Here is a 22,571-nt window from a genome sequence, read left to right as displayed (position 1 = left end):
AAAAGATATACTTACTCTCCAGATGACTTGTCTCCATTGCAACTAAAAAAGCCCATTCATAGTAAATCCTTCCTTTCTCTCTTTCGGTTCCACCAACATAATAACGTCCCAGCTGAAGGAGGACTTGGATAAAATCTTGACCACAGTCCATAATTGGAAGCTTGGAGAATAGCTTAACTGCCCTGATAAAATAATGTTCTGCCAGCTTGCTGGCTGCTGCATGCAGGCAGAGTGCCCCAAAATTAGCCAGGGCTATGGCTTGGTTATGGGTCATCTCAGTCTCTTTTGAAAGACACAGTGCTTTGTAGTAGCCCTCAGCAGCTTCTTTTGTGTTGTTTGTCCTTTTCAAAGCAATGGCAAGCATGTTGTAAGCAATGCCAAGCTGCTGAGGACTGCTCCATGCAGAGCCTACAACAGCATTTAAAATGGCTAAAGCCACATCATACTGCTTGTAAAGAATGTATAGCCAAGCAAGTGAAACCAAATAGTTGATTGTTTCCTCTGGCTTAGCAGAAGCAGAGTCCAGTGCTTTCATCATGTAAGCAATGGCTTTTCCATACTGTTTGTGGTGTCTGTAGAGCTTTGCTAAGCTGAGATAGATAGTGCTGCACATTCCTTCCTCCTCATTGGTAAAGACAGAAGAAAGTGCTTGTATGAGGTAAGGTGCAATTTGGGATGGGAATATCTGTCTGCGTTTTCTCAGGCCGTATAGTTTGGGAGCATTTTTGATGACTAAATCAATCCTTTTCAGGGAATCCATTAAGGTACTGGAGCTCGGGGGAGAGGTAACCTTTATGCAACTTAATACAATGTGTGGCAAACATTTTTCATGGTAGGACTCTGCCAGTTTGAAGTAACAGTTGTTGGATAAACTGTTTTGTAAACCCAGGTCATTGAGCAAGAGCTGAAACCTTTCCAAGAATGGCAGTGCCTCTTGGTGCTGTTTGCGTGCACTGTAATGTTTTGCCAGCAGATAGCATGCCCTTGCCTCTGCATGTTTATTCTGGCTCAAAATTGTCCTCTTCAGAGCATACTTCAGTATATCTGACTCCAGGTCAGCACTGCAAATGTAGTTGGGAATTCCCATGAGAAGAGATGCAGCCTTGTCAAAAATATGAGTACACTTTTCTTTGTTCTTCTGGGTCAAGTAGATGGCTGCTAGATTTGTATAAAGAGCAATCACAAAGTACAAATCACTAAACCCTCCAGCTACTGCTCTCAATGCTTCCTCAAAATACACACGAGCTTGGGAAAACTTCAGCTTTTTGACACTGAGCCTGCCTAAGAGAAAGCATAGCCTTGCTAGTGCCCAGGACAGACCTGCTTTCTTTGCTGCTTCCCTTGCTAATCTTAAAAAATTAACCAGTTCTTCTTCTTCTGAAAATCCATAAAACAAACTATTCATAAATGAATAAGAGAAATTATACAGGCTTTTGAAGTTGCTCTCATACTCTTTCCTATTTAAGAAGAGTAACAATGATTCAAAGATGTCAGATGCTTGAGTATCTTCTTGACAAATGTGGAAGCAAGGCCCTTCAGGTAGAGGAAATATTTCAGTCTTTGAAGAGCCAGCAGATTCCTTCCCTTCAGCAGCTGGCTCTTCAGCTTGAGTGGCCTCCAAATTCTTGAAGTTCTTCAGCAATTCTTCTATCTTGCCATTCTTGCTAGTGGATCCTGGGCTAGCAGGTGAGGGTGCAATTTCTGAAATTTAAAAATAAATTACAGATCACAACTTCTTGCATGCATGCACACAAAGGCCTCTGATAGACCAACTAAAACATTTGTCAGTGAAGATGCTGTTACGAAAACATTATGTAAACATAGCATGATTTCTTAACAGAATGTCTAGGAGAAAAGCCAAAGGTGTAAAAAGATAGCAAGGAAGATGAAGAAGTGTGGGAGACTGGAGGAGTGGTAATAAGCAGAATGTGTCACATGTAAGCAGGTTAGTGATCAGTACACTTGTCTAGCCAGGCCCTGGGCCTGATCCAACGCTAATCCAACTCAAGCCCAGCATTAATTCAAACTGCCTTTTGTCTGTGTATACTCAGAAAGTACAGTCAGTGTATATTCTCTGCTCCCTCCGTGTGTATGTGAGCAAGAGACCTGACAAAGAAATTCAATTCAGACTAGCTGGTAATCTAAGAAGATCCAGGTCTGAAGTGGAGGCTGGATAAGGGGCCCAGGCTCAGGACATAGCTGGATTTAAGGTGTGAAGGAAATGGGAAACCATTCATGTTCATGTAGAGTAAGGGTATGCCTGTGTCCTGACAGCAGGATCAGGCAGGTCAGTCAGGGCAGGGAGTAGGACTGTGCTATTTGAGCTGGTCAAGTCTGTGCTTGGGGGTGCCTGCAAAGGTTTTGTTCTCCTGTCCTGTCCTGGCCAGCCAGGCCTGTGTCTTGTGTAATAGGATTTCTTCTATCAATCACATATCAGCCCTGATTCTCTGCTGGCACAGATTATCTTTCACAAAATCACCAATTTGTGGCAACTGATGTGGCCATTGATCTAAATTCTCCTAGTGACAATATCCTTGAATACCTACAAATATAATAAAGGCAGATATGCCATCAATTCTTAATCCTCCCACTGTTTTCCAGGCCAGTTACTAGGGCAGGGATTAGGGGTGGAGTACAGGGATTAGGGGTGGAGTATTCAGTCATAGTCAGTTCTTAAATTTACAGCTGCAGATCAATAGGAGCTTGTTGAGCTCAATTCCCTTAGAATCTCAATTCTGAAACTGCAGCAGAATCACAAATATAAAAATTGTTGTTTAGGAAAATGTTGTACAATATGAGAAATGATAGTGACAGCTTAGCAACAAAATGCCAAAGGGAAATAATTCTGCATTCTCAACAAAATATCTCTTTTGGGAAATCTATTTCTGGGACAAAGTTTTCCAACCAACCAAAAAAAAAAAAAATCTGCTGGAATTCAAACTCAGCAGTTGCCAGGTGCCCCATAAGCAGTATTTTGCCTTGATAAACAATGTGGAGGGGCTGGGAGGTGGTGAATGTGTGTCACATCACTGAAAGTCAGTCATAGAATTCACAGCTGGATAGCAAGTCCCAAGAAAGATATTTGCTATCAGTGAAAACCCACAATGTCTTACAGAAACACTAGTAAGAAGGTGTCAAAGCAAAATCTCAGAAAGCAAACAATGAGACAAGGAAATTAATAAGTGAAGAGACATTAGAAGGAGAATAGCGGGCAAAGACACCAAATATATAAGAAGTCTCATTAATTTTATGTAAAAATTGTATGTGTATGAAGTATTACCACAGTCATGTGCTTTCTGAAATTCAGGTTCTTCTAATTCATCTGTAAGAAAAAAAAGCATATTAGCTATACTATCTTGGTCATTTTTCAGTTTCAAATCTCCTAAAATAAGGTTCTGTTTAGTTGATAATTCTTTAAGTCAGAAGAATTTGATAGATCCTGGAAATTTAGAAGAAAATAAATATTAAGTCTGACCCAAAACTAACAGGGACTTACCCTCCTGCTGAAACAATTCACTGCTTCTGCATGGCCATCATTAAGTAGCTGCCTCTGCTCAGTAAGGCGGGGAGCACATGACAGTCAGAATAAAAGCCAACCTGTCCTGCAGGAGGGTGGCATTTCTGCTGCATTAAAATACAAGTGGGCAGCAAAGATACGACCATTCTCCACAGCCTGCTTGTAAAATGAGGTAGCAAGGAGCCCTTCGTATTTTTAGTGTCACTCCCAGGGTAATGGGAAGAGAGATGAGAAGGGAAGTTCAGGGTTGTTTCTGTAGATGAGTGTCAGACTTTTTTAGCCATTCTAACAGCAGGTGAGTGAAAAAAAAAAATCACTCCTATTTTTAAATTTTAGCCTAATTATGTAGACATTATAACTATAGATCTAGCTTTACATTTAAACATAGCACAGCTGTAGAGCATTTAAGAACTACGATTTTGAGTAGCGGATATTTCTTAAGTCATATAAGTTTTCATGCTGCATTTCAGGAATATTTTCACTGCCTTTCATACACTTGATGCAATAGAAGTGGTACTGAGGGTATTAAAGATAGATACAAAAGCAGAGGCTCACAGACCTATTTAAGCTGGTGGAAAGCTACTTTACTAGCCTTTGAGAATGACCTCTCCCTGACTGTTTACTTCTGGCAGTCCTTTTAATAAATGCTTTTCTGACTTTGTGGATGAAAGCCACAGATGTTTACAGTAGTTGCAACTTAATACTCTAAATATTTAATCAGGGAAGTGCTCATAAGTAAATACTTCTCAGTAGATTGATGTAGATAGAAGAATTAAAAATCCATTTAGTCGCATCACACAACAAAATATCAAGTGAATATTGAAAATTATTGCTCTGGATAACTTGAGTTATGAGAATCAATTGAGCTGTTTAAGAGAAAAGTGGTAAAGATGGAAGATGCAAAAGAAGGTGATACTTACAAAGACTAGGGAGGAGATGTAGTGAAAAATGTGCAACAGCAAAATAGCAGTATGTCCATTAAGCCCATGATATGCTTTAGTACCTTAGAGGTTTGAGCTTTTGTTCCCAGGCTTTTCATTAGAGCGCAGGAGGGCAGATGTGCAGGCATTTTGCACATTGCCAGGGCAGGTCTGACACACCTTAGTTATTGTTCACACACACACACCCTGCTGATTTGCAGAATTAAACCAATGTGCCTGACTCCAACCTACACAGCAGCTCCTTTCAACCTGGAGCCTACAGACCTGTCTCTCAGGATGGCACTAATGGAGATAAAACTTCCTTAGGTATTGGACAAGCAAATGCATCACCAACAGCCTGTGGTGGAATAAGAAACCACTGCCTCTCCTCAGTTTAGAAAGACTATTTCTGGTGCCTCAGGTTTTAGCTTTTATATTTTTCAGATTCTGTACTGCTTTGGGTCTGGGCTTCATATTAAGGGATAGCAAGCTCTCTTCAGACAGTAGAGAGACAAAACAATTCCTTCTCTAGCTGGGGACCAAGGACAACCAATCCAGATCTCAGGCCCAAGAGCATAAGCAATGGTGGACTGAAGAAGAAAACAAGAAGGATGGGACTTCATGGGCTGGAGCTGTAATTGGACAATTAAGTCAAATATGCCAGAACAAAACTTATAAAAGTGTGAGACCCCGTGACTGGTTGTCCATTTTGGGTTCACCTGGGGAGTAACCCTGGCTGGGCTCTTGTGCTGCCCAAGGTGAATCTGCTGAGGCCTCCTAATAGACATGTACTTTATTCTTTAGCTCCATCTAGTCTCTGTCTAGGTTTGCCATCAGAAGGTATCATTACATCACCCTGCCTTACAGTAAGTCTGAGGGTGAAACTCCAGTTACCCCAATTGCTTATGCACAGCACAGAGAAATAACAGCTGTATCAGACATTATGTTACTATTACTAGATTTTGCTGCTTTTCTATACCTTTGAAAATTAAATCAAGCATGAAGAGGTGTGTGTTTGCATCAGCTATCAATAACTATTAGGCTGTGCTACCTTTCCCAAGACAAAAAGGCAGCAGTGTTTGGGTGAACATACTGCTTTTAACAATGCAGCCATGTGAAATTATAATTTGTAATTCAGTCATGTAAAATCCTGGAGATCTGTACAGCACTTTAAGAGAGTTTTTAAAAGCCTGTTGTTAACATTCACTCAGGAAAAAGCAAAAAAAGACAAAAGGTTTACAAATGCTCTGCTGGAAAAAGCCTTGAAACAGCAGAAAAATAGCAAAAATTATATAAAGGATTTGTACATGCCATATCAAAGATCCAACTGATAACTAAGATATTTTAAAATATGTGTAAATGCTGGGATATCATTGAAGCAATAATTTTATAACAGGGGTATAGGAACTACTGTATCTTGTACAGTAAAAAGGAGTAAAACTCATACTTACCTACTCTGTACACAGAACAAACATCTGTGATGGAGGTTTGTTTCAACAAATGTACTACTTCTTCCAAATTTTTTTCTTTTGAAAAAAAAGATAGCTCTTCTTCTTCAAGAAAATCCAGATCTTGTGATCTAGCAAGGAAAGGAGTAAATTTGAAGGTGCCTGAAATAGATTTGGCTTAAGGAGCTCACTGCATCAGTCACATATGAGCTTGTTAGAGAAACGAATCCAATCTTTACATTATTGGTCGTGCTGCATTCAAAATTAGCTTCAGTCAATGTATAAAATATGCATATAAACTGATAGTAACTATGCTTACAACTAACAGTATCTGCCATATCAGAGTAAGCTTTATGTCAGCGTCATTGGATAGCATTTTATGAGAGTATTTGTTAGAAGCATGAGTCTTGAAGGACTTCATGGTATTGATTTTCTAATATAAACTTTAAGTTACATATGAAATGGACCTGCAAGCAGCATTTAGGAACTTCTTGTTTCAGCATGCAAACTGTTCAGGCATATTAATAAGAGCAGCCTATTTACATGGTGCCAATGCATGATGAAATACATCCTTTTAGAGGCATCAGTCTTCATCATTAGCAACTGTTTGCAAAGGTCCCATTAGAAGCAAGTTAAGGCATATAACTGAGGGTACTGGGAAAAAAACAGAACTTGGGTGCTTTAACATAGATCTTGAGAGACCAGCAAGAGAATGTTCTGCAAGGGTAAAGCTACTTGGATCTTGTGAGCCAAAGAATAGAAACTGAACCAATAAAAGTGCATCAACCTCTTTTCCCAGGAAGAAACTCAGCTACAGACTTATAATATTTTACAATATTTAAGCAGGCTTCATATTCCAATTCCTTTGCAGTTTTGACTGATACATGCTATGACAATTCACACTAAAACAACAACACAAAACAACATCAACAAAAAAATAAAACAAAACAAACCCCCTCCAAAAAACCCAAAAACACAAAAAAAAACCCTCACACCAAAACCACACCCGAAATTTAATGTTGAGCATTTCAAAGCTGAGAAGACTAGTTTATTTATGTATTACTCACTTATTTCTAGATAAGTCCAGTTTAACATGATCTGTCTTTACAAAACCTATTTGGCCAGTAAACACATGTCTTCCAAGAAACCATTCCATGCATTCAATGAAGTAGCCAAGGATCTCAATTTTGTCCCCTTCCTGGAAACTCAGCTCTTCTGACACAATACTTTCATAATTCATCACAGCTAGACAGGATCCCATTGCTGTGAAATAAGGAGATAATTAATATTTGCAGATAAAGTCATTTAACAATAGAAATACACTTAATAGAACAGCAACTCAGCAGAAAATATTTAACAAAAATGTTCCTGGAACCTGTGAGTTGAATATCTGCTGTGACAAGATTTAAAGCATCCAAACTTCATTGGTTTGATAATTAGATCTGTAAATAGCAAAAAAATCCTCATTTCCTGTTAGAAAGCAAAGCCTAAAATATTCTCACAATTCTATCAGACTTCATAATAGAGCAGCAAAAAGAAATGTTTTAAGTCTTTACTTTCCCTCTTATAGAGGGCTCTGAACTTGGGCCAGAGCAAAGTACTTGAACCAATTGAAACAATCCCTATGGGATAAATATGGGTATATACCAGTCAGTACAATATTAAAACTGAAATCATGGAAAAAAATAAGCTATATTTGCTCTCTAACCTCAAACCATCTGTATAAGTTTAATTTCTCTGGCAGTATGAATAAAAGCAGCACACATGTGAAAGATCCATAATTACGTTGGTGTATTTTCTGAGGCATTCTCAACTTAGTCACTCCGTACTACCTTCTGTAGTATTTTGGAGGAAAAAGGGGAAAGACAAGACTTTAGAGCTTGACTTTTTAGAGTTTAACCTTAGACAAATTTATAGTCTCACTAATTTTACTGCAAACTAATTTTGGAAGCTGTTTCCCCACTCTAATACAATTGACAAAAATTTACTGAACTTTTTAGAGTGTTCTAGCAAAAGCATGGAGTAAGTTTGGGGTTGTTCTAATGTTGATGTTTGAATGAAGTTTCTTACCAACTTTTTGGATAGATTTAGATTCATTTTTATATGAAAAATCAACAGGATTAGAATACCCTTTAAGAAACCACCTGAAAGCAGGAAAAGAAATTTAAGTTAGTGCATAGAACACTTCACTAAATGTTGAGTCATATTTAAAATATATATGAAAACTGATGTATCCCTCCCACAATTAGCTTTCAATTTCAGCGCTGCCCATGCACTTCAGACCCGTTTATGGTTTCATTAATATTAGTAGTAAAAGTACTGCTACTTCAGGAAAACAAACCAAACTGAGAAAGTCTTGCTATTTTTCCCTGCCCCAGGTAGAGGCATCTCTAAGCAGACGTGCATATGTGAATCAGATGTATTTGGAATAGGTAGAGTCAGGTACCTACTGATGGAAAGGCTCCAGTGGCTCCAGGGAAGCATTAGACCACATGGGCATGTCACTATACACAGATCCTGTCACATCTTCAGTAAAAGCCCCAGTCTCAAAAGTTTTTTCATTGTCTGTAACCATCATCTTTCTTACCGTATTATCAGGATATAAAACAAAAAAAGATCCTAAAATAAAAGCAGATGAGCAGATGTCATTTTATGTAACATTTTAGTGTCATATAAGCCCTAAAACTGGCTTCAAGAGCATCAGTAATATTCATTTAGAAATTGCAAATCTGATCTTTGTCAAGAATTTTCTTGCTGATTGTCAGATATTCATACATTTCTGTCTAGTGTGTCTTTCAGTAGGGAAAAAAAAAAAAGCAGAGATTAAGCACAGAGCCCTCTGCTGCAATTCTGCATATTCCTATTGCAGAAACAAATCATCCACCTATCCTGTCATCCTGTCTCTGGCAGTACCAGCAGGTGATACTGTTTAGGAGAAGCACTGGTAACTGTTTAAAATCCTTCTCCTGTGCATCTCCAGAACCTGCAATAATATTAAGTAAGTTGGAATGTCCATCACTCCCTAATCCTTTTGGTATCCATTTATGCACCAGCTGCACATGAATTTCTTCAATCCCTTCATGATCTCACTGAACCTAATCTGTGTTTGCTCTTTCTTTTCTCTCTACAATGTGCATTTGGAAAGAATAAATTTAAACTTCAACTCCATTAAGTATTTGAATAGGTCTTGATGTCTGATTTGAAGATTTTAAATAAAGATTCTTCCCTGAACTTATCCTTAGCATGTACAGTTATACTTACCTTCCTGTACTAGCAGACTTCTGTACATCAAATATAATGATTTTTCATTTATACAGACTTCAATGCCTGTATCTTCCTCTTCTTGGGAATATAGCCAGAAAGACTGGTCTAGGAATAAATTCTCCATGCAATGATTTATAAAACCTAGAAAAAGGAAAATCCAATTTGTTTTATTTGCCATTTTACAGTATTACACAAAAATACAAACTTTCAGGGAGTTAGAGACTAGTCCATTATTACTTGATGCACACTGTATAAATCGCAAAATTGCGTTCAACAAATTCCCCAAAGTTGTGTGCAATTGAATACAAATTAATATACTGAACTATGGTATGGTGAAACAACTTTACCCAGTGAGTGGTAGGTTAGAAACTTCCATATTTCTTCAAAAGTTTTAAATGTCACCACTATTAAATCTTGATCACTGTGAATAGACAGGAGTCTGGCAGAAAGCTCCTAAAAATCCAAACAAATACGTTAATTACCATTTCATCAGATTTAAGCACAATTTCTCACCAGGTAACACTTAGGATTCAAAAAATAAGAATCCAGAATTTTATCTGTAAGAGTTCTGTTCTTTACACCTACAACATACAGGGAGCCAAATTTTAATCTGACTCCTGCTTAGCAGTTGTACTGACAGTTTGTGAAGTTAATTTAAAGAGGAAATAAAGATCACACTGAGTGGGACTGAAGGTTTGTCTAGTTCAGAAATGTCTATGTATGACCATATGCATAGTCAAATATATCTATATAGGCAATTATATAGTAGTTCTTTCCAAGAATATTCTCCACACAGAGTGCTTTACAGCTTGGGAACTGCCTTTGCCAGATGTGTGGGCATTAATATTAAATAGTGGAAAGGAGCTAGTTTGGGGCTTTTTTAACTTGAAGTTTTTCACTGGATCACTGTAAATTTTTAGTTTCTACAAATTCCTGATGTAATTACCCTCAGAGCTCTGTACACACATAAAAATTCAGCTCCTTTGATGCAACTTTGAACCTGCTTCCCTGTATAGTCAGTTTTTTTTTTCCAGAAAAGATATTGAATAATTATTTCCAAGTTCACTCTTTTTTGGTTAAAACAAATATAATGAAGTATTATATTTCTTTTTAAAGATGCAGTAAGTTTTTTTAATCCTCATTTGTACTGGTTCACATTGCTAGAATAGCATTAAATTACACTTTTAACAAAGACAATCAATGATTGTTGTAAGTGGTGATGATGGATTTTAAGTTATTCCAGAAATGCTAAAAGGAACAACTACATAAACCTTCAAATAAGTGAAAGAAAAACATATTTTGATGGATTCTAAGACAGAGAGAGGTAATATAGAATTTGGTTGTACTCCAGTTTTAGCTTAAAAACAGGGCTCCCCAGTGATGCTGGCTACTGCCTTACAGGGAAATACAAAACTGTGTCATTTATGAGACAAGTACCTGAATCACTATCTCGGAGAATAAATCAAACTAATATCTAACAGGTATGATGCTACTGTACCCTTACTCCCATCATGTTAAAATTGAAATACACCTCGAAAAATTGAAGGACTGATCAGGAAATTGATTCTAACTCAAGGCATCAGGGAGGAAAATGTCCCTCAGACCTTTTCTATAATGTGAGTAAAATGGAGCTCATTCACTGATTTTATGACTGTTACAGCACAATTTTAAAAACATCTGAATTAATTCTATTTAACATCCATATTTTTAATTCACACAATCTGAACACATTAAAATATAAAAGTCCAACCTAGATTTCTTCATCAGGCATGTCTCATCACTGCTTTGATCTTCTATATGCACCTTTCTACACCAGATTACATATTAATGAGAGCCTGAAATCTATTAATAAATTGCCAACACATGCCAAAGTATGTCAGCCTCAGGGGCTTCATGCACTGCTGAATATCAAAACAACATTCTAACGAAACTTAACATTATCCATCTCGTTTCCTTCAAAGCCTTTTCCAGTCTGTTTCTAGTGAGGCCCCAAATCTAGTCCATTTGTTTGCTCTTTTCCTTTCCTCCCAATCCCATCACTTTCCTCTTCCTCCCTCTAAACACAATCCAGAGCAGAGAAGCAGAAGTACAGAGTGTTTGCACAGCCACAAGGTCAGCAGCTAGTGGTGGGGTGGTCACAACACATGAAAAGAAAATAGTGTAGACACATGTGTCTGTATTAGTCAAAAAAACAGAACTAATTGAGATTTCAGTAGTTTGGTTTGCTCATGAATCCATGGCACAGACAAAGACACACCAGAGGTTAAATGGTATAATTTTTTTTTTCTTCAAGAGGAAGGATGAGACTAACTTTTATTGAAAGTAAACCTCACTGGTTATAGAGGACAGGTTTCCCATATACAAAAAAATTTAAGAGAGTAATTAAATTTGGCCAGCAATTGTATGCTATTTAAAGTTATGGCCATTTAGCCCTAGGAAGTCCAATGCTTAGGCTATTCTCTTTCAGACTTCCTCTGTGGCTTAGCAGTGAGCTTCCCAGGAAATTAGCATGCAAAATAACTCCAGGTGTTTAGAAGCTGTAGTGATGAGTCAATACAAGGGCAAATTAAAATAAATCAAAGCCCCACTATTTCCCTTGATGTAAATGAAAGCAGAAAATTTTCAAAATAAACTCCTTCAATTACTTATTAGGTGAGGTTTTTTTATTTATTTTATATCAATTTGGTGTTCCAGTCTTTTTCAATAATTCAATTTTTCTAAATCCCCTAAATGTTTCTGGGCCACAGGAAACTGGTTACTGAAATTCAAACACCCAGCATGCAGATGGCAATAGGACCCAAACACCTTGCAGACTATTTCTGTAGCACAGGGGGTATTAGCTGGATACATTAAACAATTTCCAAGCAATTGACTTACACTGAAGACAGTCATCACCTCCTTGCTGTCATTTTCCAGAAGACGGAGCTGCCCTCTGAGCTGTCTTTGGAGCCTGGGATCAGGACATCCACTCTTTCTTTTCACCATTGTTAACTTCAAGGAGATATCTGGAGGAGGATATCTGTTTTCAGTACTACAAGCTTTGTGAATCAGCTTTGGAGAACCAGAAAAAACCTCAAAATCTTAGAATACACACTAAGATATACTTTTTCAGCTTCAGAGTCAGGCACACAGTACCCTGATCTACTGCATGTTCTTTTACATTTTTGTTATCCTGTAGACATAGGAGCCTAGCATGAAACAATTTTGAGAGACAGCTGATATGTATGGATGTAGAAGAAAAAAAAAAAAGCAAATAGATTGGTAATTTGTCAATTTAGACAGCTCTGGGCATTGGAAACTTGCTCAGATTTCCAAATATTCCATGCATATCAGAAATCAAAGCAAATAGATACTGCCATACCAAAAAAAAAAAAAAAAAAAAAACAAACTTGAACAACAAATAGTTCTGCATGTTACAACCCTTCATGCTAATCTTAAATTCATGGCTATCTGATATGTCACCCCCTCTGCTTCAGAAGGCTTTTTTAAATCAAATATTGTAAAAGCTGTTTCTCAGCTAAGCTGGTTAAACAGTACCAAGTTAAATGGTCCAACTGAAAGCTCACTTAGATGATTTTCCCAGCACATCTGAAATCAGCTAGATACCTATTCCCAAGCTCTTGGCATCTGTTTATGAGAAGTTTTTATTACAGCTAAGGGAACAGCTCCAGCCAGCTTCTCTCACATAAAAAGGATTTTTGATAAAGCTGCTTTTATTCCATATTAGTTTGTTAATTTAGCTCAATAATAGTAAATCATAAATTTTCAGACACCCAGATGGGCACATATAAGCCAATAATACCCAGTCAGGAAAAATTCCAATTGCAAAGTATGTAAATAGGTCACATTTCCAGCAATATGAGGCTGTTGTGCATACTAAAATATTCCACCTCCTCTGAATTTCACATTTTAATCTGGTAAAATAAATGGCTTTCACATTCTAGTCTAATATGCTGTATCTTGATCTGTTTTCAGAGGGCTTCCTATGCATGTCTCCAGGAGTTTTACCATGACTTGCATAAATTACTCATTACTTTAAGGTCAAGAAGGGTGGCTCAGAAATATAAACCTGTGTTACTGAATTACAAGGCCTTTAAGCTGTGGTCATATAGTCAATTTTTAGTTGAAAGAACACAAAATAGTCTCTGAATTTTGTTCAGATCACTCCTAGAGTAGAATTACTGACCTTTTCATTTTACCTGAAAACATAAAAACATAAAACATACTGGCACAAGAGAAGACTGACTTAAAAATGTGTACATACATTTTACTTAATCAAATTGTTTCTGAGGTAGAATATATATATATATATGTAATAGTAGACAATCTAACTTTCAATAAAAGTTAATGCTAATGAAATAATTATTACATTGAATTGAAACAGAAATGCAGCTAGTTCTGTCAAAATCCCCTATAATAATGCCTTATAGAGATGAAATATGGTCTAAAACCCCATTATAATCTCCTGTCTACTTCTGTGAGCCCTGACTCCAGTTACAAAGAACCCAAATTCTATATACCACAAGACAAGCAGGTACATAAAGCACAAATAATTTGAGGGGGAATAACCAGGGGCCTGGGGAAGACTGCCTGCCACTGATGAGATTTGTCAGGTCAAGCTGAGAGCAGGGAACAGCTCAGTGCTGGTTTTGATGGCACAAGAAGGGAAATGTGCCAAGACCCTCAATTCACAGGGCCTGCCATGAGCCCTCCAGAGGTGAAGCCTACTGAACCCACTCACTGAAGAAATGCATTCAATTGACACTTCACTGAAAATACAGTGTAAAAAACAATAAAAATAGATACTGGGAAAGGCCACAAACTTTAAAGGTTAGACATTTGAAGGAGGCATATGTAAAATAAGCTATTAACTTTTTTAACTTTTTATTTGCTTATCTTTTTTTTTTTTTTTTGTAACCCATATAATACAGTACATAAATTATTTCTGCTTTTATATTAGTTGCTTCCTCTTTTTGTAAGAAATTCTCAACAAATCTTATGTATAAATTGGTCACTTCATAGCTGCCATGAAATACATTGTAAAATTTACAGGAGTGGTGACTGCAAATGTTGACATAGTTGAGTTGTCTCAAAAATAAAAAGTAAACTGTGAGAAAATAATCATAATGTAGGATAAAGATAGGATGGGAGAAAAAATGCCTTACCAGTTGGAAAATTCTCTGTCTGACTGGGAAGAATCCTTGAACTGACATTCATGCATTTTTCACTTGGAGAACACTCTGTTATGATAAATGAAAGGAATGGTTATGTGCTTTTTCTAAGTCATATAAAATACCCTGAAAAAAAACCCCAACAAAATATCCCATGCTTTCAAAGCATTTGATGCATCAGATAATTTCTAAGACAGAATAACTATTTCTTCCCCTTCCTGCTATTTAATTCCCAAACTCCACAAAAAGTATCCGCAGAATATTTCTTTCCTCCTGGGCTGGAAGGGGAAGTTAAATATTTACTGCATCATTTTGATGTGAAATTTCAAGATGAGGAATTGGTGGAAAGAAAGATTCTCAGGAAACAGAATTCTCATTTGGGAGAGAGCAAGGGTCAGACCTAAGTTTCTCTTCCCTTGCACCTATATTAAAAATGGCTCCCAATGCTTCAGTGGTATAAATTGCTGTGCCTTGTACCAATTAATACAGGGAGAAAAATAACTCTTCATCTCTTATATGTGTGTGTAATACTTGTGAGAGGGTACTGTAAACTCAAGTGATTCGAAGTTTTAGGAAAATATCACAAATAAGGTATGTTTTGTATTAATAGTAATCTGCCTTTTTTCTTTTAACCCATATTTCTTCCTCTCTTTTGGAGAATGATATATTTTTGTGCTAATAAAACAGCCATTTCCATTCTCTCAAGGCTTCCTGAGCAAGGGAAGTGAAGACAAGGCTTCATATTTCTGAGAATAAAAGAGAAGTAGATCTTTGATTTTTTTTCTAGAAAATTTCTGAGGCAATTTTCATGTATCCCAAGACATTATCCTATGAAGTTCTGCTTTTAAAATAAACCCTGTAATATAGCAGGGCATGGTAATTTCCAAGTCTTTTGCATCTTCCCTCAAGTGCATCTATGAATGTTGCATGAATAAAGTCATGCAAATAAATAAGGATACATAAAAAAGAGTTTTCCCACCTCACAAAGAAAAGAAGCACTAAAAACATTGTCTTAAAGGCCTATTACTAGCAGATACTCAAACTAGATATTGAAATCCCCAAACACTTTAGTTTTGTTGAGTGTTTGACAGAAACTTTGGGGTTGGGGTTTTATTTATTTTCTTAATATAGATTATATGATGTTTGTTTTTAACTAGAAATTTGATAGTAAGCTCACCACAGTGCAGGCTGACTGTGTTTAGGAAACATTCTAAATTTAAGTCCCTAGAGCTTCTGGGACCAGACTTACCTGTAGTTCTGCTTTTTCTGGTTTTAGTCATAATTACAAACAGAAGATGTCAAAACTTTGACATGTTATTATTTTTATAATCATTTAATAGTTGACAAGAACAATAAATTAGCATATGTTTTTGATATGTGAACTATTATCACTATTATTTTGATATTAAAAACTATAACTTTTCTTGAGAGGTAGTTATCATTAACATCCATTTCTGTGACTTTTAGGAAAAGGCTATCAGCAAGCATTTGAATTACTCATCAGTTTAATTTAAAATAATAGTTTGCTGTTAAATTTGAGTGAAAGGGCAAGAGTTATTCAAACGGTATTTATAGTATTTTTAAACTTTTTCAAGTACTACAATTAGGTTCAAAAACTTAATATTAACTCCTACTTGGTGGAATGTCTTGCATACTTCCTGGAAAGCTAAAGAGCAACTTTATACTGCCCTGGGATGCTTGTATCTGGTCTTTGATGTCAGAAGTGTTGCAGTTGTGAACAGAAAGATTTTGTGCAAGTCACAGGACATATACTCTTAAATTGAACAGGTTTTTGTCCATGATTTTTTGAATTATTTTCACATTAAGAACACTCTTGTAAACTAAAAGCCTGGCCATTGCCACCTACCTATGTCCCTCCCCTCCTCTACCCAAAAGGTCCTTCTGACTTGCATGGTCACAAGCAAGTGACCACAAAATAGATGTTCTTTTGCACAAAGGCAGTACTACACCTCAGATGAAAAATGAACTTAAAAAAATTAAAACAGAAACTTAGCTTCTGAATCTGACAGATATAACAAAAAGTGCTAGAAAAAGAACTTATATTTCAGTGCCCTGGCTCTAGGGTTCTGATAATTTTCATCTCCTCTTATCTTACTAAGAGTTAATCTATTTGCCTGCCCCAAGTGAATTTCAGTGTAGGATGTTCAATAGTCCAGTCTATGCAGTGTTTCTATGGAGGAAACATAGCTGCTTTTTGTATTCCAAAAGAAGCCCATCTGCGTTCTGTGATTCTGTGAAAAACACAGGAGAGTTCTCATCTTGTGCACCATTTAAAAACCACAATATTTCCTTAATTCAAGCACAAGGAGAAGCCAGGAGCAGAGGCACCAGGATGTATTGTTTGAGGTCTTACCCATTTGTTCTTGCAAAGTGTCCATCCCAACTCCATCCCTGAGGGTGCTGATGGCAGCATTGTTCTCCACATGTTTGCAGTCACACCTGCACATTTCCTTCTCTGTTTCTTCCCTCTCCAAGTTCCTGTCTTGTTCTCCCTCCAGAGCAGGGACAATGGTGTTAGTGCTGAGCATAGATGTGCCACCTGCCAAACTCTCCATAATTTGAAGGTCCTCACAGTGACACAATTAACATTATCAACAACCTGAAAGGGGAAAAAAAATATTTTTTAAAAAAAGCATCAGAAAATATTAACATATTCAAGGGGTAGGCCTCTCCTGAAGGAGTTATTTTTAATTGTAATATGGATTAAAGAATTTTGCTATAGGCTTTTTTCAGAGGAACTATTGTGTAACACCCAAATTTATCCCAGAAAAAGCTCCTGCAATGAGGTGGCATCACTGCTTTAGGAACAAAGCAACAGACTTGGCTAACAGCAACAATCCAAGGCCTGAAGTGAAATGTACTTGTGCCCACTGCTAATTATTTGTTCTTGGCCAGCCATAAAGCAGAATGATGTTCTCTCTTCCAGGGAGAACATCATTCACATCGACAGAGGAATTGCAGGGGAAAAACATCATTTTCTAAAGGTGACAAGAATGGAACAAGTACTGCATGCTGAATTCAAATAACAAAGAAGGTTTATACAAATTCAGCTAAAGAATGAATCCTCCACAGGAACCCACTGTGCAGGAAGACAGGCATCCAAAGAGCCAAGTATTTGCAGCAAACAGAAAAATGAAGCCCTACTGAAGCCAGAGGCTGAGTCTGGTAGCAAGACTCCATTTGGCATGATCAGGAAGAAGAAATAGAAATGGAAGTAGAGAACAAGTGGCTGCAAGCTTCAGTGCTCCCTACAGTCAGTGAGGTGAGACATCCTGCAATCCCATTTCTTGGGCACAAGCTACTTCAGGGTCAGGAAGATGCAGCCAGACCACCAGCCAAAGCATCTGCAAAGGATGTGACTCATGTGGCCAGAACATGCTCACTGATATTTACACCCTTTTCCTCAGTGGGCTTTCACATGTGTCTAAGTGATTTCATAAAGGCACAGGATAGATTTTGCTTTAGTCCTGTCTTTTGCATTAAATCTGAATTCCTCTGTGTTTACTCCAGCCATTCTCATTACTGAGCTACATTCATGATGATTGTAATCTTTGGGAAATGTCATAATTTCTGCTTTCCAGCAGAAATTATTTAAATCTGAAGCTGTAGATGAAAGATGCACTTCTGCTCTGCTAAAGCCTCACACTAGTGCCTGGTCACCTAGGATCCACTTATGATCTGCCTTCAGTCTGGTCAAGCAATGTCTCACTTGTCCATTTACCATGCAATGGGGTGTCCCAAAGCACATGGTTCTGGCTTTTTTCTTCACAACCCTGCCTTCCTACACTTCTTGCCCTCCAAGTTTCACATGGTAGACCCCTAACCCTGAGCAAACCAAGTACCAACATGAGCAGCACAACAGCTGCCAGCAGCCTGTCAGGGTAAGCAGGTACACAGGACAAGGCAGGATCTGTCTGCACAACTTTCCTCCTCCTTTACAGTCATTGAAACCTTTGCCCCAAATGAGCACTTCTTGAAAAAACAGGGAACTATTTATAGACCTAGGCAAGTTATGCAATTATAGAAAATTAATGAGGTATAGTTACAGGTTGTATGACCAGCTCAGAGAATTAAATCATAACCAGATCTACCACAAGTTAATGAAGTATGAAGAAATCTAGGCTGGATTTTGCTTTAATGTTTTCATTGTCCCATTTTGCCATTTATTCAAAAGTGCCTATCAGAGTGCTGAAGCTGACTTTCAAAAGATGCTTCTGGTGCTGCATTATAGTTCTCTGTATAAAGCTATGTGTAAAAATTCATATATGCACCTACAAAATACAGGTGGTAACTCAAACACAAGTAATTTTTATCCCTTCTCTCACAAAAGAACAGTTGAATTATCATATTTGGTTGACACTGAAAAACTGTCTGTCAGATTTGATGACCTAGTTATAAATGATTAAAATACAGGCCTGCCAAAGGCCAAACTCACTTTGCCAGGGATCTGTTTTTCCATTTATGTAGCTGATCTTTTCCTTGAAGTAATGACAGTAGCTAACACCATTCTTTTCATTACTGTCCCAAGATTATATGTAATGAATCCCAAGTTTCACACTTAGAAATTAAATACTTTTCTGCATATATTTTGTAAATAATTGTATGTCCTGTTGATGAAGATGTAAATATTTCAGTATTAATGATAATTTGGTTCATAAGGAAGTTTAAATTACATTGTTCTATGAATCCAAAGCCAGTTGTTATTTTTAGATCAGGATTATCCTTAATCCCAGAAATGAAATTCAGTGTTCAGATTATTCATTTTTTTCCATAAGCTCCTATCCACAAGCAAAAATATCCTGCACAAAATTTAGGAAGAAAACATACTGTGACTGGAATTATTAGAATTAAATTGAATTGGAGAAGAGATAGTGATAAAATTTTTCATCTCTTCTGCATCAGCTTTTGTTGGTAAGAGTAATATATATGCAGGTCTGTGAATGAACTTAGAAAGCTTGGAGCTATAAGAGCAAGAAGGACATCTGAACAAATCAAAATGAATATAATCTGTTTAAGAAGATTCAGTCATAGAGCCTAAGCCAAGGGAAAAAAATCAGTATGAGTGAAAGAAAAGCAAAACAGGTATGTCCATATGTATATTTCTCTGGGTTCTTCCAAGATCCACAGAAGAAAAACTCAAGCCTTAAACATTTTTAGCAGTCATGTTCTTCTCTACAGATTTTTTTCATTTTTACTGTTTGCCTTACCACCAAATGTCAACCCATGTGGCTTTGTGTAAGTACTGAGAACAAAATAGTAAACTTTCCTGGAGCTGGGCCCCTTGTCTACCTAGGCTCTTTTGAATGTTTATCTGGCATCTAAATGTATCCTAACTGACACAAATTTGGTCCCAAGTGACAAAGATTTCATAGACATTTACATTAAATCCCTGTACTTTTATTATTTGCCTTTAACTATCATGTAAGTACCCCAAGACACATAAGCAAAGATACAGTGAAATTATCCTATTTATTATGCTGATGCTTTCTCAATTATTAAATTGTTCCACCACAAATTAGAGCAGATTTAATGGCACAGAACCAGAGAAAAACATTCATCTAATATAAAACAGCTTTAGAAAATGCTAAACCTCAGTGCTTGAGTCACTCTCATTATTAGATATTTCTTCATAAACCTGTCATGCTAGTAAGTATAATGGGAAATTAGCAACTAACCATTTGTTGATAGCAACAAATACAAGATTAAGATCTTCAAGAGTAAAGATCTAGCACTCACCATAAAAAGTTTGTCATCTCTAACTAGTTCTTAAAATCTACATTTATGTGCAGACTAAGCATTTTATTTATAATTTAGGTAAAACTATTTTTCTTATGCTCTCTGAGGCTTACCAAAAAATTCATATTTGGTGCAGAATCTTAGCCTTAAAATGTACTGATCTTCCTTTTCTTCTGAACCCAGAGCCAACCTCTACTCAAAATAAAAGCCAAGCAGCCAAGATGTGGCTCTCCCCACTGCTCAGGGGGAGGCTCAGTTTCTGAGACAGCAGAGGGAAGAGCAGCAGATGCTGGACAGCTCAACACCTTGGGTGCTCCTGGGTGCTCTGGTGTCCCCCTGGCTGTGGCCCTGGGTGCTCTGGTGTTCCCCCTGCCCGTGGCCCAAGCTCCCTGGACACTGGAAATGTCCAAGGGCTCTGTGTGCTGCCCCACACCCCTGTCCAGGCTTGTGAGGCAGAGAAGGTCACTCCACCTTCCCTGTCCCTTCTCAGGGCACAGCAGGCAGGAAAGGCCAGGATCCAACAGCTGTTGGACATCGGGGGGAAATGAGACACTATTTTTCCTCCTTTATCGTGCCTGTCTGTTGTTGCTTCCTTTTTGCTGAGTGTTTTCAAAGCCCAGCTAATCAGAAGAAAAACATAGAGCTTGAGATTTTCCATGTAGGCTGAGGGTTGTTTTCTCCCCTGTCTTTTTTTTATTATTTTAAGACTCATTGTGGATCACAGGAACATCAATTCATTCCCTTTTAAAGGGTGTTGAAGGAGAAAACCAATAACATTCACTGAACTAGATTTTCTCTCTCCCTCTAAAGATATATTTCTGAGACTAGGACCTGGTATACAAACATGGGCTTTATTCAAACTAGCTGCCTAAAACCTGTATGCAATACAATATTTTTTTCATTCATCATCTTCCCTCTAGGAGCCTCAGGAAAATGTACTAATGACTTACTAAGGACCTGTCTTGCAAATGTACTGCCCTAAGTTAATCTAGGTGATTTTCCCAAATTGACACTAGAGTAGTTATTATATTCCCTCCTTCCAGTTCCAATTAACATTTCACATCTTCTGTATTAGGCTACAAACATCTTAAAGCCAAGATCATTACAAACTTTTGCCTTAGAGAGTAAATCACAGACTTGATCTCTATGAAATTCAGTCAGAGGCATGAATGTAAGAAAAAAAAATCCATATTAGGTTTTGTATAGGCAGCAGTTTTTATGTATTCCACATAAAGGTAAGCAAATCTATAATCAGGGTAAACAAACTTAGGCATCTGAGTGCTTTCCAAAAATGGAAGATTGACTCCTTTATCACAGAAGTTACTTGAGTTTAGTTAGCAATTCTCAGTAAACAATGTTGCAATAGGTATCATTGTTCCCAGCTGGTCTACAAACAAAAAAGCCCAAGCAAGCTTCAGAGATCCAATAGATGCCTTTCAAAGCTTTAGCCCTCTCTATGATTAATTTTCTTTATGTCTCAGAAGCACTAAAATATATTTTCCATCCTCAATACTGCTCTAAAAGCACCAACATTTCCAAGGTTAGATATGGAAAATTGGAGAATAAAATCCACAATTTCATAACTGCTCAAAAACAAGCATAAACTCTAGAGATGCTTTAAAATAAAAATCAGATCACTGTTAGAAAACTATAAAAGGCATCTGTGAATCTCAGTACTTCATTCTGAGTGCTAGATGTGACAGAACTTGGCCTGTGGCAGATAATGCAGAGGAATAAAGTAGGAGCTGTTGCTACTGAATCACAGCTCAGCTGACACCACACTACCTAGAAGAGGGAAACAGAGCAGCACAGAAAATCCCAGCAGGTTCTCATAACTGTGACAGATCACATTTGCACATATTTTCCAGTGATTTCATTATGGGCACACCAAAGAACAGAACACTCCCAAAATTACCCATTGAACTGGCTGCAATTCCAACACATTGACAATAACACTGTCAAATACCAGCCCACAAGTCCCTAAAGTAGAGCAAAAGAAGGAGATGTAGACACAGAGCCCAGGACTTCCCCTACCTTTTCCAGGTCTGATCCACTGTAACATGCTGGTAAAGAGCAGGCAGATCTCTGCCTTCCTCAGCTCTGCTCAAAACTGACTCCAGCACAGCTCTTCCTGTTTGACCTTCTTATCTTTCCTGTTGATTGCACAGCCTGGCTTGGAAGTGGCCAGTACAGAAAGTTGTCTATTAACCAATACTGTTAATTCCAAAACTTTTTTCTTTTTTTTAAAAAAAAGAAACATTCCTGAGAAAGGAGTTGAGCTACTAAAGTTCATTATGCAAAGCAGAAATGTATCCAGTGTGCTGGTAGGTTCATTCACACACTCCAGATTTCAAAGCAATAATTCATTGTGGCATTTTGCATGGGTGGCTAAAAGCTCCAAGAGAGACATCCAGGCCATTGTGGTTAAAAAAAAGCATTGTTCAGAAAAAAGTTACAAATAGTCCTTCAGATAAAGTATAGGACTTTGTCACCC

The 22,571-nt window shown here is 37.4% G+C and overlaps 1 protein-coding gene across 3 annotated transcripts in view; it reads right to left on the bottom strand.

The window, feature by feature from the left end:
* SH3TC1 (SH3 domain and tetratricopeptide repeats 1) overlaps positions 1 to 22,209 on the bottom strand; it is a 28,434-nt gene extending 6,225 nt beyond the window's left edge. For 2 of the 3 annotated variants that reach the window (XR_009486310.1, XM_059845242.1), the window contains exons 1-12: positions 22,112 to 22,209; positions 16,695 to 16,940; positions 14,315 to 14,389; positions 12,027 to 12,154; positions 9,497 to 9,602; positions 9,147 to 9,290; positions 8,336 to 8,504; positions 7,956 to 8,029; positions 6,953 to 7,148; positions 5,889 to 6,016; positions 3,281 to 3,322; positions 16 to 1,701 (exon numbers count right to left, since the gene is read on the bottom strand). Coding sequence is in view for 2 of the 3 variants with exons in the window: in XM_059845242.1 (XP_059701225.1) it covers positions 16 to 1,701; positions 3,281 to 3,322; positions 5,889 to 6,016; positions 6,953 to 7,148; positions 7,956 to 8,029; positions 8,336 to 8,504; positions 9,147 to 9,290; positions 9,497 to 9,602; positions 12,027 to 12,154; positions 14,315 to 14,389; positions 16,695 to 16,896 (2,950 nt within the window). In the remaining variant the exon portion in view is untranslated. Of the gene's footprint in view, positions 1 to 15; positions 1,702 to 3,280; positions 3,323 to 5,888; positions 6,017 to 6,952; positions 7,149 to 7,955; positions 8,030 to 8,331; positions 8,505 to 9,146; positions 9,291 to 9,496; positions 9,603 to 12,026; positions 12,155 to 14,314; positions 14,390 to 16,694; positions 16,941 to 22,111 lie in introns of those variants that run through there. The other variant, XM_059845243.1, reaches the window with a different exon arrangement.
* Positions 22,210 to 22,571: the final 362 nt, after the last annotated feature.

This window comes from Haemorhous mexicanus, chromosome 4 (genome assembly GCF_027477595.1).
Source record: "Haemorhous mexicanus isolate bHaeMex1 chromosome 4, bHaeMex1.pri, whole genome shotgun sequence".
Classification (NCBI taxonomy): Eukaryota; Metazoa; Chordata; class Aves; order Passeriformes; family Fringillidae; genus Haemorhous; species Haemorhous mexicanus.
Note: the sequence above shows the minus strand (reverse complement) of the source record. Positions and strands in the feature narration are given on the sequence as shown.